Source organism: Anser brachyrhynchus, assembly GCF_964034855.1.
Source record: "Anser brachyrhynchus genome assembly, chromosome: 11".
In the NCBI taxonomy this organism is placed as follows: Eukaryota; Metazoa; Chordata; class Aves; order Anseriformes; family Anatidae; genus Anser; species Anser brachyrhynchus.
In genome coordinates, this window is record NC_137706.1 from 21,035,368 (window position 1) to 21,051,150 (window position 15,783).

The window sequence follows — 15,783 nt, forward strand, 5'->3', positions numbered from 1 at the left end:
GCTGTGCTCTCCCCGCGGCTTTGCCGCAGACGTTTGCATCCTGCAGCGCAGGGGCAGCAGCCGAGGGTCCCCAGCCGGTGCTGAGCAGGAGGAAGCTGCACCCACCACAGCGCCATGACACAAAACATGCAGGGAAGCAAAGAGCTGGCAGCAGCACTGCCCACAGGGAGGCTTTTCTGGGTAGAAATCATGTGAAAAATGAATAAATTTGGCTCTGCTCGTGACCTGCTTTTTCCCGTGCCGGAACGCCCTTCGAGAGCGATTGCTGCCGGGTCCCGGGGGCCGAGCCGCCCTCGTCTCCTCCCGCAGAGCCACAGGCACCCGCCGGGTCACGGCAACACGCGGGGCTTTCAAAGCAGAGCCGGCCAACCCGGCCGTAAAGATCCCCCTAGCCTTTCGGCAGGGCGCACATCTGGTCCGCAGATGTGTCCTGCGGCAGGGGGAGGACGGAGGAGCTCTGCGGGATGGCCACGTCCCCTCCTGCCCTGCCCCGGGGGCTGCGAGGTGCTGGGGACAGCGCTGTCACACGCACCGTGGCCAGGCAAGCCTGGGACAGAGGGGGGAGATGAGGCCGAGCCCCGCCAAGCGTTTGTCCTTGGGGAGCTCCTCGGCACAGCGCGGCGGCGGAGCGGGGTCCCTGCTATGCTAGCCGGGGGCAAAAAGGGTTTGAGGCCGCTCGCGGTGTGCACACCCCAAACACACCGAGCTCCTGGCTGGTTCCCCGAGCTGGGATCTCCCTCGGGGCTGGAGAGCCCTTGTAACGAGCAAACCGAGGGTTTGCAGCGCCAGCAGCCCCGCTGCTTACCCACGCTGGCCGTCTGGAAGTGGGCCGAGAGGAAGACGGCGGTGAAGCAGATGAAGGCCGACATGCAGGTGGCATCCTTCCCGTTCCGCTTGCAGTCCTTGGTGAAGATGTTGATTTTGGAGGGCTCGAAGCGGATGCTGGCGTTGATCTGGACGACGCTGCGGGACCTGCGGGGCGAACGAGGGCCAGGAGGTCGCTGCAGCACGGGGCACCCACGCACGGCTCAGCAGCCCCCAGGGGGCTCCCACGTCTCCAGGGGAGCCCTTTTCACACCTTTCCCAAAGGCCACCACAAGGTGCTGACCTGCCCTCAGCTCGGCTGTGTAGCGTTGGAGGAAAAAGATCTCCAGCATGCACTGGCCTCCTGCTTATGGCAGTGAAGGGGCTCAGCGCTGAGGGCAGGATTATGCCCCTTGCACGCACATCAGTGTGTTTGAAGCAGCCCCAGGGTGGGTGCAGGTGGCACATCTCAGCTGGGGCAGCTACCTCCGTCCTAACAGCCTCAAGGGACCATGCAAGTATTAATCAGTGTTCGAAAATATCGAGTTGCTTTGTTAAATAAGGACAGAGGGAATCTGAGCGAATCATCAGATGAAATCACTGCGTTGAAGCTCTTGGGGAACTAACAAGGAAATTCCACGCAAAACAACCCTGATGTCTTTCTAGGGCTCTGCTACATCTTAAATCCCCTGGCCCTGCTGGAGAGGGGTTGTAATTCTGGAAAGATGGGTCGGATTTTTGGGAGGTTACTACTCCCCTGGAAACGTGAGCGCATCGCAGTGGACTTGGGGCAGGGGCAGTGCCAAAAGAGACGCAGCTAACCAGAGCAGCACGGCGTTCCCAAGAGAGCCGACGGCTAAGTCCACGAGCCCGTCTTCGTTCATGTCCAGCTGTCCGTGGATGCTGCATCCAAAATACATCAGGCCTGGTCCGAGGTCTGCAGCTGCTATCCGCTGAAAAAGCAAAAAAAGAGGAAAAAAAAAAAAAAAATCCAGCCTGGTTTCCGTCAGGAGCACCTCTGCCTGCGGAGCTGGCGCCCAGCCGCAGCCGCACGGAGGAGGCTTCGCACGTGAGCAGGGGCGCGCTGAGGTTTGCTGTGCCAGTCCCCGCCACGTTACTGGGTTCTTAATTTAAAAAACTTAATTTGCCAGGGAGTGAGAGCAGTTTCCCCTCGGAGACACCGTCACAAGATTTCTGCTGACATTTACTGTTTCTCACAAGTGTTTCTAATATTTTACCCAAGGCAAGTCACTGCACTGAGCGCTAAGCATCCCCCCTAATTTCAAGTGTGTTTTCCATACCATACGCTTGTTTTGTCTCGGGCCCACCAAAACAGAAGCTATCTAGTGACTGTGCGAGGAGGAAATGCTGAGCACGAATTCCTGACCCTCTGACTGCGCTGGTGCCCACGGACATCGCTGGACATCGACTTCACGCTGGGCTTGGTTAATGCAGGATGGGGCCGACCAAAGCCCCGGGAGCTGTACCTGCTTGTACTTCTTCAGGACGGTCTCCTCGAAGCCGAGGAAGATGTATATCGCTCCTTGGTGGTCGTCCTCCAAAGGCGCCCCGACCACGACGTCGTTGTAGGAGTCCTGGTTGAGGTCGGGCACGGCGGCGATGCAGGAGCCGAAGCGGGAGTTCTGGTAGCTCTGCAGGTCCCCCAGGGCCCCGCTGGAAACAAAGCGGTTCTGTGGGGATAAAAGGGAAAAAAAAACAACCTCAGCAGCAAGCCTGAAAAACCCCCAGGAAAACCCCCAAAGGCAAACAGACAAGAAGCAACCCCTTGGAGTCCTGTAAAACAAAGAGCCCGACACCTATCCACAGAGCCTTTCACCCGCTGGGTTTCTGGCGCGTGGGTGCCGGGATGGACGGAGGTGCCGCGGGGTGGAAACGTGCCCCTGGCAGCGGGGGCAGCTCGGGGGCTGCTCTGCTGCTCCTCTGAAGAGCCCGGCTCATGCACAAGCTTGGGGAGAGCCAGGAGCCCGCAAAGAGGAGCCCGGGAAGAGGGGTGCTGAGTCGGCACGAGGAGGAAACGGGGTGAGCCTTCAGCTGTGGTGTGGGTGAGTCCCATGCTGATGGCTGCTTTGCCTTCCTTTTAGAGCAACATAAATAATTGCATGAAAATTTTGCTTTAGATATGGGGATCCCTGCTGTGCTGGGCAGCATGCGCAGCCCTGGATTTTGAGCACGATCTTCTTGCTGCTCCTGAATCCCCAGGGCCCGTCAGAATTGGGTCAGAAACTGCATTTTTTTTAACAAGATTTGAGGGTGGCAGGGCAGCAGGCAGGAAAACCAGTATGATACGTCCTACCTGTGCCCCAAAGTGCTGGTGGAGGGGACAACATCTCCCTGTGCATCCCATCCCGGGGGCTGTGGGCGAGGGGACCGCCAGGGACCCAGACCCGTGGTGGCGGCCGGTTGTGCCCGTACCTCTCGCAGGGCGTAGACGTAGACCTTGCCCCTCTCCCTGCCCTCGCTGAAGTACATGGGGGCTCCCACCAGCAGCACGTCCGTGACACCGTCGCCGTTCACGTCCAGGGAGTTGATCTCGCTTCCGTAGTAGGAGCCGATCTGGGGGAGACAGGAGGGGATGGGAGCAGCGCCGCCAGCACGCAGGGACCGCGACCCTCGCTGGCAAGGACGGCTCAAGCCCCCTCTTATCCCATGCTTTGGAGCCGTGGGTGCAGGAGATCCCTGACCACGGGCACGTTGCGCTGCTGAGCCTCTTAAGCACCCTTAGCACCGTGCCCCGGCGTTACCTGCTCTCCCTTCAGCGCCTGGTGGATGGTGAGGTTGCGGTTGTTGTGCATGGTGAAGATGATCACCTTCCCCGTGTGGTTGAACCGCGGCGCTCCCGCGACGTAGAGCCGCTCGCGTGCGGTGGACACGACGGAGGAGACGGTGTAACCTGCGTTTTGGGTGGGGGGGGGGTGAGCAGGATCCAGCCCCTTGCTCGCCCCCATCCCACAGCTTGCCTGGGGTCACCTCTGTGCTGCCGGCACAGCCCTGGCCAGCTCTGAACCAAGGCTTTGCCGGCGATGCAGTCACGCAGGTAAACCCCTGTCATCGTGCACGGAAGGTTTTGCTGATGCTGGATGTGAAAATTCAGGGCGCAATAAAAGCTGTGCACCCACCCCGACCATTGCTCACAAATATTTATGCCAAGCTAACGACCCCCAGCGATCCCAATTTCTGACCCCGCAGGATTATTTTCTGTGCTGGCATCAGCAGCGCTGCATGTCACACGCTGCGCTGTTCCACTTGCTCACGGATGCAGGTGGGCTTGCACGGGAATATAATGCTGGGGTTGCAAAATCCCCTCTTTCAGACTTGCAGGCAGCTCCAGGCTTCTGCACATTCGCAGTCGGTTTTAAATGCTAATTAAATTTTTAGACACTCAAAGCACAGCCAACTGTAAAGCTGGATCAGATCCCTCAGGGTCACAGCAAGCTGAGTTTTGAGTAAGAGAGGGGCTGGTGGGGCTTACAGAGCCCTTTCCCTGGGCACTGACCGTACCTTAGTCTCTGCCTTCCCATATATTTCTCTCCTGGGACAATATTTCTAAGCAGAACATCAGCCCTGAAGCACCCCGGTCCCGGAGCTGGGCTGCCGTGCCGCAGGATGCACCAGGGCTTTCTTAATATTCCTGTCTTTACCATTGCTTCCAGTAAGAAAAACAGCACCCGGGGCAGTTCGTGTCCCCATCCACAGAGGGAAGAGCCTCCACGTGCCGGGGGGTGACCCCGCAGCCCCCAGACCCCGCTCTGTGCCCAGGCGGGCACGCACAGCCCGGGCAGAGGCTTCGTTTTGCAACCAGCCTGGGATCCTCACTGCGGGGCTCCCACACATGGAACGGATTAGCACAGCAGGTATTTCCTCCCCGGGCATGAAATTTCATCAGTGTTTCTTAAACTGTTCCAGTAAGCACTGCGAATGACCCGGGCTGGATGGGGTCTGAGCCGCTTCTGCACTCGAGACGTGTTTGTGCGGCACGAAGCAGGCGCCGCGGGGCTCTCCCTGGGTGCCAGGGGCAGGGCAGGTCCAAATATTAAGCAAATATTAAGCACCCAAATATTAAGAGCCCAAATATTAAGAACCCAAATAGAAAGCAAATATTAAGCGCCCAAATATTAAGCGCTCAAATATTAAGGACCCAAATATTAAATGCCCAAATATTAACCAAATATTAAGCAATCAAATGTCAAGCACCCAAATATGAAGCACCCAAATATTAAGCAAATATGAAGCACCCAAATATTAAGCGCCCAAATACAAAGCAAAAAATAAGTACCCAAATATAAAGCAAATATTAAGCACCCAAATATAAAGCAAATATTAAGCACCCAAATATTAAGCGTCCAAATATTAAGCACCCAAATATTAAACAAATATTAAGCAATCACATATCAAGCACCCAAATATGAAGCACCCAAATATTAAGCAAATATGAAGCACCCAAATATTAAGAGCCCAAATACTAACCCCCCAAATATTAAGCAAATATGAAGCGTCCAAATATTAAGAGCCCAAATACAAAGCAAAAAATAAGCACCCAAATATAAAGCAAATATTAAGCATTCAGATATTAAGAGCCCAAATATAAAGCAAATATTAAGCACCCAAATATTAAGCACCCAAATATTAAGCGCCCAAATATTAAGCGCCCAAATATTAAGCAAATATTAATCACCCAAATACGAAGCACCCAACCACGACCGCGTCCCAGCGATTGTGCCCGGCGGGGCTCCCTCACCCAGGTAGGCGCCGTGGTTCTTCAGCTCCTCGGGGAACTCCTGGAGGTAGGACTCGCGCAGCGGGATCACCTTCCCGCTGCTGGTCTCCTTCAGCACGGCCCCGTTCCAGTCGTAGGCGCCCACGGCCCCCAGCAGGATCCCGTCCTGGGGGGGGGGACGGCAGCCGTCAGCACAGAGCCAGAGCAAAGGCACCGAACATCCCCTGCCAAAGCTCTTCAGGTGGCCTTGGGGATGGGTTTTGGGCCTCTTTTTGTGTTATTTTTCTCCTATCGGAAGCAATTCTTGCCCATAGGGGTGAAGGTGATGCATGCTGAGGGTGGGACGGGTGAGGGCCCGGTGGGTTGGTTTTGTGGGGGAATGCTCGTGGGGGTCCCTAAAAGCCCCGCTGCTCCTGGGCTGTGTACCTACTGGGGGCTGCAGAGTGCGGGGAGGGAAAACAGCAAATGGTCCCTGCCAGAAATCACGGGTTTTGCAGGAAGGGGCAGGAGGAGGGTCCCTTCTCAGAAAATAAAATAAAATAAAATAAAATAAAATAAAATAAAATAAAATAAAATAAAATAAAATAAAATAAAATAAAGTAAAGTAAAGTAAAGTAAAGTAAAGTAAAGTAAAATAAAATAAAATAAAATAAAATAAAATAAAATAAAATAAAATAAAATAAAATAAAATAAAATAAAATAAAATAAAAATAAATAAAAATAATAAAAATAAAAATAAAAATAAAAATAAAAATAAAAATATAAAAATAAAAATAAAAATAAAAATAAAAATAAAAATAAAATGAAATGAAATGAAATAGCTGCATTTACTGCCTGCTCGGCGGGCAGGCAGTAATGCAGTTGAACAGCCCGAATTCACAGCCTGAACTCATCCTTTGCACTCCCTCCCCCCCCGTTTTCCACCGGTCAGCCGCCCGCAGCAAACGCGCAGGCGGGAGCAGGGCGAAGAGGTCACCCTCTTACTTCCACGATGTGCGATGAGAAGCCGGTCTGGGACATCTCCAGTCCAAAGGAGATTTCATTCTTGTTGGTTCCTTCAATACAAACAAACAAAGACTCTGTCGTTAAGGGAAAGCTTTCCAGGAGGTGACCTGTGGGTCTGGCCGGGCTGGAGAGCCACCTCCACCCTGCTGGAGCACAAAGGTGCCCGCGCCCCCCCTAAATCCCCCCAGCTACACACGCTCGTGCTGCCAATGAGCCACTGAATAAACGCAGAATTAATAAACAGCGGGAGTGCTGCCTCCTTTCCTAGGTACAAACTGCAGGATCACATAAAAGTGCGGATTCAGAGGATCTCGCTTAATTATTGCAGCTGGCTGAAATTCCTCGCCCAGTGAAATATGCTTCCACAGAAGCGCTGGGCTGGCTGAGATTATGGGGGGGAGTTTATGGGCTGGTTTGCCCAAAACTCCCCCAAACGCTGAGGTGTCCATTGAAAACCCTCCGTCTTTTGTTTCGAGGCTTTGTCCCAATATGCCATTTTAGTATGAAATTTAGATAAATGTAGTTTTGAAGACCAGCAAGCGTGGAAGGAAAAAGGAAAAAAAAAAAAAAGCCTTTTATCGGACAAAACGTGCGTGCATCAAGTGGAGGCTCCATGTTCCTGCCCCCCCAGCAGGAACCGTTCCAGAAAGGACCCGGCACAGCGAATCTGGCTGGGGTGTGCGGTGCTGAGCAGCGCGTCCCTGGGGGGTGCAGGGGAGGCGCCCCGCTCACCTTCCAGGCTAAATATCCTTTCCCCCAGCGCGTCCACGATGTCTTTGAGCGCTGCCTCGTCGGTGACGTTGAAGAAGTGCTTGTCGTCCGGGTCGCTCGCTATGAATTTTATCTCGTTCAGAAAGGCTTCGGGATTGATCCCTCTTCTGTTATAATAACCCAGAACCTGGGTTTGGGAGAGGAAGGCAGTGTCAGGTGTTTTCACGCGGTGGATAAAGCCGTCCCAGAGCATCCCAGGTCTGTTCTTCCCCTTTGCGCCTGGCACCCCGCGATGGGAGCAGGCGGGGGGGGGCTGTAAGGACGGATGCCATTTGGGTGCCTCGCAGGGTCCTGCCCCTCCCCAGCACCTCCTTGGGCAGCCACGTCCCGCCGTGAGCGTCTCTCACCGCCTCCTGCAGCGGCAGGGCCCCGCTACTCACCGCCACCGCGTATCTGGTGACGTTGTCCTTCTCGCTGTCCTCGATCACCTTCTCCAGGTCTGGGCTGTCGTGCGACTCTCCATCTGTGATTACAATCATTACTCTCTTTGCCCCTTTCCGGCCACCTTTCTGAAACGCTTCCGAGCTGCAATTGAAGAGATGCCCTGGGCTGCTCAGCGTCGCCGGCGGGGTCGTGGCAGCCCCCGCGCGCTCGCCCGTGTCCCCGAGGTGTCGCCCTGCATGCCCTGCGGTGGGACACGAGCCCCAACGGTCAGGTCACAAAGCACGGGGGGGGATCGGGGGGCTGCTGGCACACAGGGAGGTGCAGTGGGGTGCGGGATGCTCAGGGAATGCTTCAGGACTTTGAAAGGGGGCTTTTCCTCTAGCGGAGCTGGCTTTTTGCAGAGAGCATCCTTTAGCTCGGCAGGATGCACTAAATCCGGAATACGGGTCAGGCTGTGGTAAAAATATGCAGGGACAGAGTTAGCCCTGGGTAAATGAGGAGACAGAGCTGTGGGTCGGGGCCATGCTGGGCTCCCCAGTACACACCGGGTGTGCAGAAGAGCTGGGCCAGCTGCAGGGCAGTGCTGGGGGTGATGTCTGAGCTTTGGGTGCTTTCAGAAAGAGGAGACACGTTCGGGATCTGCTCCTGTGCCCACCCCCGGCCCCTCTGCAGCTCGGGGCTCAGCCCTTGCAGAGCATCAGATGAGGACTGGGCATTTTTGGAGAAGCATGCTGCGCCCCTGCCTTGCACACAGCAAGGAGGGCAGGAGCGTGGGGGGGGGAGGAGGGAATTAAAACAGCCACTGCAAACTTCTTGGGGTGAACGTGAGAAATTTTTACCGAGCAAACTCTATCCCATAGGCAGTCCTGGTTTCTGTGCCTCCTCTTTGCTCTATGTGACTGGCAGCTGCCACCACGTCTTTTACAGACCTGTAGTCATTTAAGTGAAACTCGTGGACCACGTCCTCTCCGTACTGAACCACGCCGACCTAGGGATGACAGACAGGTCACGCCGACAGCCTGCCGTGTGGCAGGGCACAGCAGCGCAGAGGGCACGCGCCCCCCCTCACGGGGAGCAGCACCAGGGCTGCATTTTGGGCACAGCGGTGCTGAGCGCTGACTGGGAACCACGGGCAGCCTGGTGCCTGCTCTGCAACCCCAAAACTGCGCTATGACATTGCATGATCGAACATCCGTTTGCACGCGCAAGCAAAAAACACGCGTTGCTTGCTTGCACACGAGCTGCCGCAGGGGGATTTGCCGCAAATGCCTCCTAAAATTGGGCCAGGCAAGAGGGTAAAATAAAAGCGGTAAAAGTGCAGCAGGAACCGGATGGTATTTTGGCAGCGTGTGGGGCTAGCAGTGACAATAAATATCAGGGCCCAACAGTGTCTGCAGTTGTGTTCACCAGCCGAAGAGGAAGCCACTGGGAACAGGGATTCAGCAGGAGCCAGCAGCCGAGCATCCCTACTTGTGTTCCTGCTGGTACTGGGACCTGACCTCCCTGGCTGTCCACGGCCACCAGTAAAATCTCGATTTGCTCCAGTTTTCCCTCTATGGGACCACTGATTGGGACCAATCTCTGGGACCCCCTGTGGGACCAGTGCTCGATTCTGTTTCCATTTTCTGCCTGCTGTTGCCCCCTGGTACACAGATACAGGACGATGCGGCCGTGCTGTGCTGTGTTGTGGCCCCACAGCAGCCCCGGGGTTTATTTGTGCCAAGTGCTGAGGACTCAGGAGCAGCCCAAACACATCTGTCCTCCCTTTCTTTGCTTGTCATGGAGCTGAGCGCAGTCCCTGCGCAAATAAGCGCACGATTGCAGGGCAATACTTCGATATTTCCATATGATTTCATCCTCCCCGTGCCTGGCCGGGGTGTGGGTTGCTGCTCTCCCCGTAGCTCATCTAAGGACATTGATGTGAGCATTATTTCCATGGGCTCAGCTTTAGAATTCATACGTTGGAAGTTTATTTTGAAAAAGCACAGGGCTAAGTTACGGTACTTTTGGCAGAAAAGAGACTTTGAGAAAAGCCGGAGGAATCTACGTGAGACGGGAACGCACGAGCCGTGCACGGGCTTACTTGTATCTGGCCGGGGCCGATGTAAAATTTTTTCAAGATGTTTATCAGGAAGTGCTGAACTTCAACCCAAGGATATATGCTGTTTGATCCGTCCAGGACTATGATTATGTCCATGTACGTCTGGCATCCTGTGAAAAATACGCAGTGCGTTATTGAAAGGCCTTGGCAGCACTTGTGAAGGGGGGATTTATGGCTTCATTCCTCGCAGTCAGGTACTTGCTCTTGTGATTTGTTCGAGAAAAGAAATCCTACTTCAATCGCTCATAAAGCCCTTCACTCCAATATTCACTGCAGTAGGGTAGAAAGAAGCCACGTGCATCCTCTCTGCCAAGAGAAGTCTGGATAACTTTCTAAGAATAACGCCCCGCGGTATCTTCTCTGATTCAGATTTGGACCTCTATCCGGTCTCATACGCTACGTACATCAAAGGGCACCCCCCTGCGGGCAGGATCCGGCCCCTGCTCCCCCCGCGGCGCCGTGCTGCGCTCCCGAGCCCTTTCTGCCTCTGCCACCCAAAAGTCCCATTTCTCTCCCAAGCCAGGATGGGGAGAAGGAGCGCTTGCAGAGGCTGGTCCAGGGCAGCCCTCTGTAGTTTCCTACCACCCACGGGAAAGCCAGGAAGCTCATTTTATTACCTCAAAATCAAATCGTGTCCCCAAATCTACAAATTTGGGCCAGAATATTTAGCATCCCGTCAATGAGCTCTTTGTTTTGTGCGGCCAAGCTCTGAATTCTTCCCCTATTTTTCCTTCTGAGCTGCGCTGATAAAATATTCTGGATGCTTTTTGTTCTGTTTTTGGGAGAATAAGGTATTTTTTGTCTTCCCCGAGTGTCAGTCGGAAAGAAAATGTTTACCAGATGTCTGCGTTTGTGACCCCCTTTGAATCACTTCCCTGCAATAATTTCCTCCGCTATCTCGCCTTCTGGCAAGCGCCGACGGAGCTTTGTTTGCTCAATGGTACCGAAGTGCTCAGGGCACGGAAATTTGGGCTAGCTTTGAGCTCGGGGTGAGGGTTAGAGGCTACATGAGAGTTTCTCCTACTCTGCAGAGCCGGGGCCACGGTCTTGGCGAATCTGAAGTTGGCGTTGACGCGGGAGCACATCCCCGTGGTGTAGTAGGAGCTGCCGCACTCATGGGACCAGAGCGGGCTGCAGGCCTGGGGAAAAACAAAAAGAAAGCATCAGGGATGGGCCTGGAAACGCCACTTTTTCGCTGCCTGGATGCCGAGAGGCTGTGCAGGACGAGGTGGGGAGAGCAGGGGCTCAGAGCATCGCTGCCAGGCACGGCTAAACCCCGAAAGAGCAGAGAGGGGTGGCAAAGACCTGGAAAAAGACTGGCCCGCATGCAGATATCCGAACATGCACATAAAGACGCGCTGTCTGCGTGCACTTCTACACGCGCGTACCGCAGAGGGTCCCCGGGCTGTGCCGGCCCCTCGGCCCTCACCAGGAAGCTGCTGTCCTTGGGGTTGGTGGCCAGGCTGAGCCCCAGGCGCATGTTGTCCTTCCGCTCGGACACGTTGGACAGCGTGACTCTTCCTTCGGAGAGAGGACCCGGTTAGCGGGGTGCAGCACGCCTCGGTGCCGTGGGGTTTTTGCTTTCCCTTTTGTTTTTGCAGCAGTCGTCAAGATAAGACTTTTTTTTGTTTTTTTTCTCCTTTTTTTTTTTTTTTTTTTCCTTGCCACAGCCAACAAAGAGAAATTTCTTCTGGAAATTAGACCGTGAGTCACAGACTCTTACGCAGTAAATCCTTAGGAAAGAAACCCTTCTGAGCAGCTCTAGCACCTCATCCTTTATTGTCAGGCCAGCACGCACTTAGTGGCTGATTGATGCTTGTGCCTTTCTCTCATTTCCCATGTCACAGTCCAGAAACCAGAAATGGCCCATGGGGCCACCCTTTATTTAGGTTAACAGGAATAGCATTTAGCCCTGACAAAACCACTGCCTAACCCATCCGTTCCCCCAGCGCAGCTCCGTGAGGGCGCCCAAGCTTCCTCTGCCCCAGCTGGCGATGCTTAACCCTCGCTGATGGCCAGGGGGGGACCGTGGGGGTGACAGGGACGATGGGGACGATGGGGACAATGGGGATGAGGCTCCTGCCAGCCTTGCTGGCTCCCGGGACTGCTCTGCGTGAGCGGCACAGGACAGAGCCACAATGGTCACCTCGGCCACACGTGCACCTGGCATCCCTGCGCCTGCTTTTACTCAAATGACCTCAAGGGATTGTGCCGACAAGACAAGTTAATCAAAAATAAAATAAAATAGAGTGTGCTCACGGAACTGATCTTTTCATTTGAAACTGGTTTCCAATGGGAAAAGATTGCTTTTTAGCAAGACTCGAATTTGCACACGAAAGAGATTTATTCCCTGGAAAAATCTTGGTGTTCTCATAGAGAAAGCCAACCAATCAAACAAAAAACCAGAAACAACAACAACAACAGAAAACACCGCCGCAAAACAAAACAAAACAAAAGCCAAAGCAAAACAAAAAAAAAATGCCCAACAAACCCACAATGCTTTCAGACAAAGACATATTTGGTTCCAATCAATCAAACGCTGCAGATGAGCCAAAGTTCCTCCTCTCTTATCAGCTCTGGTGGAAACCCAGAACAGTCCGGATTAATGATGATGACAAATCAAGTGGGAACTGCTGCTCCAGCGGGAAACCTCCCCAGACTTTGCCCCCGAGCCCCACCAGTGCTCCTCAAGACCCTGGGAAAGTCCCCGGCTCCCACGTCCCCCACTGACACGGGGATGCGGGGCTTTGTCCCCTTTGGCCTCGCTGGCAGACAGAGACAGAGGAACCCTGATAAAGAGCTGGGTATTTCCCCCTCCTCGGGGCTGGCTGGGGACGTGTGAGACCCCCCGGATCTCTCCTCCTGCCATGGCAGGGCCCCAGGGGTGGTGGAGCTGAGCACCAATTCCCGCAGTAGCTGAGCAGGATGGGTGCTGGAGGCGAAACTTGCCTCCTGCCGGGGTGCCTGCACCCCCTGAGCATCCCCCAGTGGGACCACAGACTCCATGATACATCATAAGGTGTCTGATAGTGGGGTTGTTACCCGCTGCTAACTCTGTCCTGATCGAATAAACCGAAGACTTTAAGCTCCGTTAAATAAATCACTTTTTCACTCTTGCCTGACTTGCTTCGTTTTACCCTGCCGATGCTTAAAGCCCAGCACCGGGAGTCATATGAACACCTGAGCTGATGACCTCATTCAAAAATCCTCCTCAAATCGGTCCTCCTGCTTTTGGGAGCAATCCGGGCAAAGCACCAGGGTGAATTTTAAAGAATAAAGCCGTGACAAGGAGCACACGGCGTGCTAGAAGCGCCCAGCTCCCCTCGCGCCCCGCGCCCCGTACCTAGGTTGAGCTTGGTGCAGTTGCTGGGGGTGTCGCTGGTCACCGGGCACTTGTAGACGTCTCCCGTCTTCTGCTGCCCGTTGGTCTCGTAGGGGGCCCCCACCACCAGCCTGCGGGAAAGAGGTGCCTGTCAGTACCCCTGGGCTGGACGGGGTGGCCTTCAGAAAATGGGACACGTTCCTGCAAGGATGGGGTCCCAACGCTCTCATCTGTTGCCTCTTGCAGGATGAGACCCGGTCCCCGCCAGCCCCAGGGAACCCTCCAAGCTGGCCAGATGAATCGTGGAATCATAGAGCGGCTTGGGACGGAAGGGACCTTAAAGATCATCCAGTTCCCACCCCCGACCCCAGATGACTCACTTGGAAGCAATGCCCATCAGGTTATGGGGTTACGAGGCCTGCAAACCCATCTGCAGCCCCTCGCCCCCTCCTCTTGATGCATTTTCATGGCTGGCACCGGCAGCGGGACCAGCACCGATGCCCTCAGCATCCACCTGAGGTCCCCAAGGTGGCACTTCCCGCTGCTGGGATCACCTTTGGGACGTGGGTGTGTGCAAAGGAGTCCTGGCTCCTTCCAAGACACCCAAAGCGATAGGCAGTTGTAGCTCTCACTGGGGTCCGTGGGGAATTTTCCCCACTGAAAAGCTAAAAACGTGAATTTCCGGGGGTTTTGCTCCAAGCTGGGGTTGCTCGCTAACAAACAGCCTGGAGCTGGTGGTGGGGTCACCAGCCAGTGCAGGCGAGGACGCTGGCACCCATCTGCACTTTAAAATAAGCAGAGGTTTATCAGCTGATAAAAGCACAAAGAGCCAGCGAGGGTGTGGGATGTATCTGGGACATTGCAAGCATTTTTCTCACTTTTTCCTGTGGACTTGACCAGACCAGTCGAAAGCAGCAAACCGAAGGAGGAGGAGAGCAGGACCTGAGGAATTTGGCTGTCCCTTCCAGGCTAGTTCAAAAATACCCCGAACCGCGGGTTCCTGGCATCTCCTGCTCCCAACGCGTTAGCCCAAAATAAACCTAGTCCACTGCATTTTGATTTTACAGCCCGCTTGGTGGATGCAGCCGTCCCTGTCCGGATTGCTGAATAAACAGGACCTCTTTTGTTCTGGGTTGCCCTACACAACAGCTGGCGAAGCGACCGCTCCCAGCACAGATGTTCCCTGTTAGGCCAGAAATGGCCTTTTTTCTTTTTTTTTCTCTTTTTTTTTTTTGTTTTTTTTTTGTTTGTTTTTAAGCACTGCTTCTACAAAGACACTAAACACTCATTCTTTTATCCCTTCACTATAAAATGGGATTGCTCGCCAACTGAAAACCTCCAAAATCTAAGAAGCATTTAAGGATTCTCATGGAAATACTTCCTGTCTTACAGCTTCGCTGCTAACGAGGAGACTAATTAGGGTAAAATAACAACCATCTGGACCCGTCCCCAGTAGCACCCAGAGGCTCAGGCAGATCCGGTGCCTGCCCCTGAACCTGGACGAGTTTTGCTCGCGTCTCCCTGCCGCTGCCACGCGATTGATGCTCACGGTCAGAAAGGGGGATGGCAGCAGATGTGAAAAGACATTGGGGGCGAGGAGGGAAAAAATCCTTGAAGATGGGAAGGAAAAAAGGTTGAGGCACCTCAAAGGATGGTGTCCTCTTGTTTTCCACTCTTCGTCCCCCGAGGATTTAACACAAAGAGGACATTGCGATTGTTGGGGCATCCCCACCCGGCTGGCTCCCACAGCTTTCCCACCGCCGTGCCCAGGTACCCACAGGATTTGTGCTCCCCTGCCCCCCGAATTACCCCACCATAAGAAAGGCCAAGCCGGGAATCTCCCAGTAATTCTCCCTCCCTTATTAACAGTGTCACACCACCCATTAATTCGCTCAGCAGCACCGAACTGCGGCGTTTATGAGGACGAAGCAACTTGGTAAAACACGAGACGATGACGACTGCACAGCAGCCCATTCCACCCATTCCCCGGCCCTACGTCAGGCCTCGAGGCTCAAAAAAAGCCCAAATATTTACAGCCGCTGCCATAAACGCAGCAGAAATGCAAGAAGGGGTCGCGAAGCTCGCAGAAACAGATTTTTTCGTCTCCCCAAGACAATGGCATTGTTTTCCCTTTTGGGTTAAATTGAAATGATTAATTAGCTGAAGCTGTCGAATTCCCATGGAAAGTTGGCAGCTCGGGAGAAGGCTTCTCCAGCTGTCGGGAAGGTGACGGTGCTGGCGGCAGGGCTGGGAAAAGGTTCCCCAAAGCTGGCTGGCAGTGATGCTGCCACTTGCACCGGCTCACAGGTGACAGACCCCCTCCTTTATTTCGTGGTTTAGAAACTTGTGGTCTAAATAGTTTTTTTTTTTTCTTTTTTTTTTTGCTTGTTTGTTTTGCTTTTTTTGTTTTTGGTTGGCTGGTTGGTCCCATCCCAAATGACCCAAATCTACTGAGAGCATCCTGAGCATCCGCAGGGAGCCGGCCCCCTCCCCATACGCACCCCAAATCTCCCCCCTCGCCCTCCCTCGAGGGTTGCAGCCCCCGGTCCTGAGCAAGCAAAGCCCTCCGCAGAGACCCGAGCGGCAGGCCTTGAGTCACGCTTTGGCTAATAAAGGAAGATTTAAAAGAAAATAAGAACCAAACAGGCCCTCCCTCGCCTT

General features: G+C 54.1%; 1 protein-coding gene across 3 annotated transcripts in view; it reads right to left on the reverse strand.

Annotated features, from left to right (window-relative positions):
- Positions 1 to 15,783, reverse strand: part of ITGA11 (integrin subunit alpha 11) — a 47,847-nt gene that overhangs the window by 17,061 nt on the left and 15,003 nt on the right. For 2 of the 3 annotated variants that reach the window (XM_080551546.1, XM_080551545.1), the window contains exons 3-16: positions 13,144 to 13,253; positions 11,230 to 11,321; positions 10,825 to 10,939; positions 9,783 to 9,910; positions 8,539 to 8,687; positions 7,696 to 7,840; positions 7,277 to 7,442; positions 6,524 to 6,594; positions 5,561 to 5,705; positions 3,567 to 3,715; positions 3,238 to 3,378; positions 2,292 to 2,495; positions 1,627 to 1,757; positions 806 to 972 (exon numbers count right to left, since the gene is read on the reverse strand). In XM_080551546.1, the coding sequence (XP_080407672.1) occupies positions 806 to 972; positions 1,627 to 1,757; positions 2,292 to 2,495; positions 3,238 to 3,378; positions 3,567 to 3,715; positions 5,561 to 5,705; positions 6,524 to 6,594; positions 7,277 to 7,442; positions 7,696 to 7,840; positions 8,539 to 8,687; positions 9,783 to 9,910; positions 10,825 to 10,939; positions 11,230 to 11,321; positions 13,144 to 13,253 (1,913 nt within the window). The remainder of the gene's footprint in view (positions 1 to 805; positions 973 to 1,626; positions 1,758 to 2,291; positions 2,496 to 3,237; positions 3,379 to 3,566; positions 3,716 to 5,560; positions 5,706 to 6,523; positions 6,595 to 7,276; positions 7,443 to 7,695; positions 7,841 to 8,538; positions 8,688 to 9,782; positions 9,911 to 10,824; positions 10,940 to 11,229; positions 11,322 to 13,143; positions 13,254 to 15,783) is intronic. The other variant, XM_080551547.1, reaches the window with a different exon arrangement.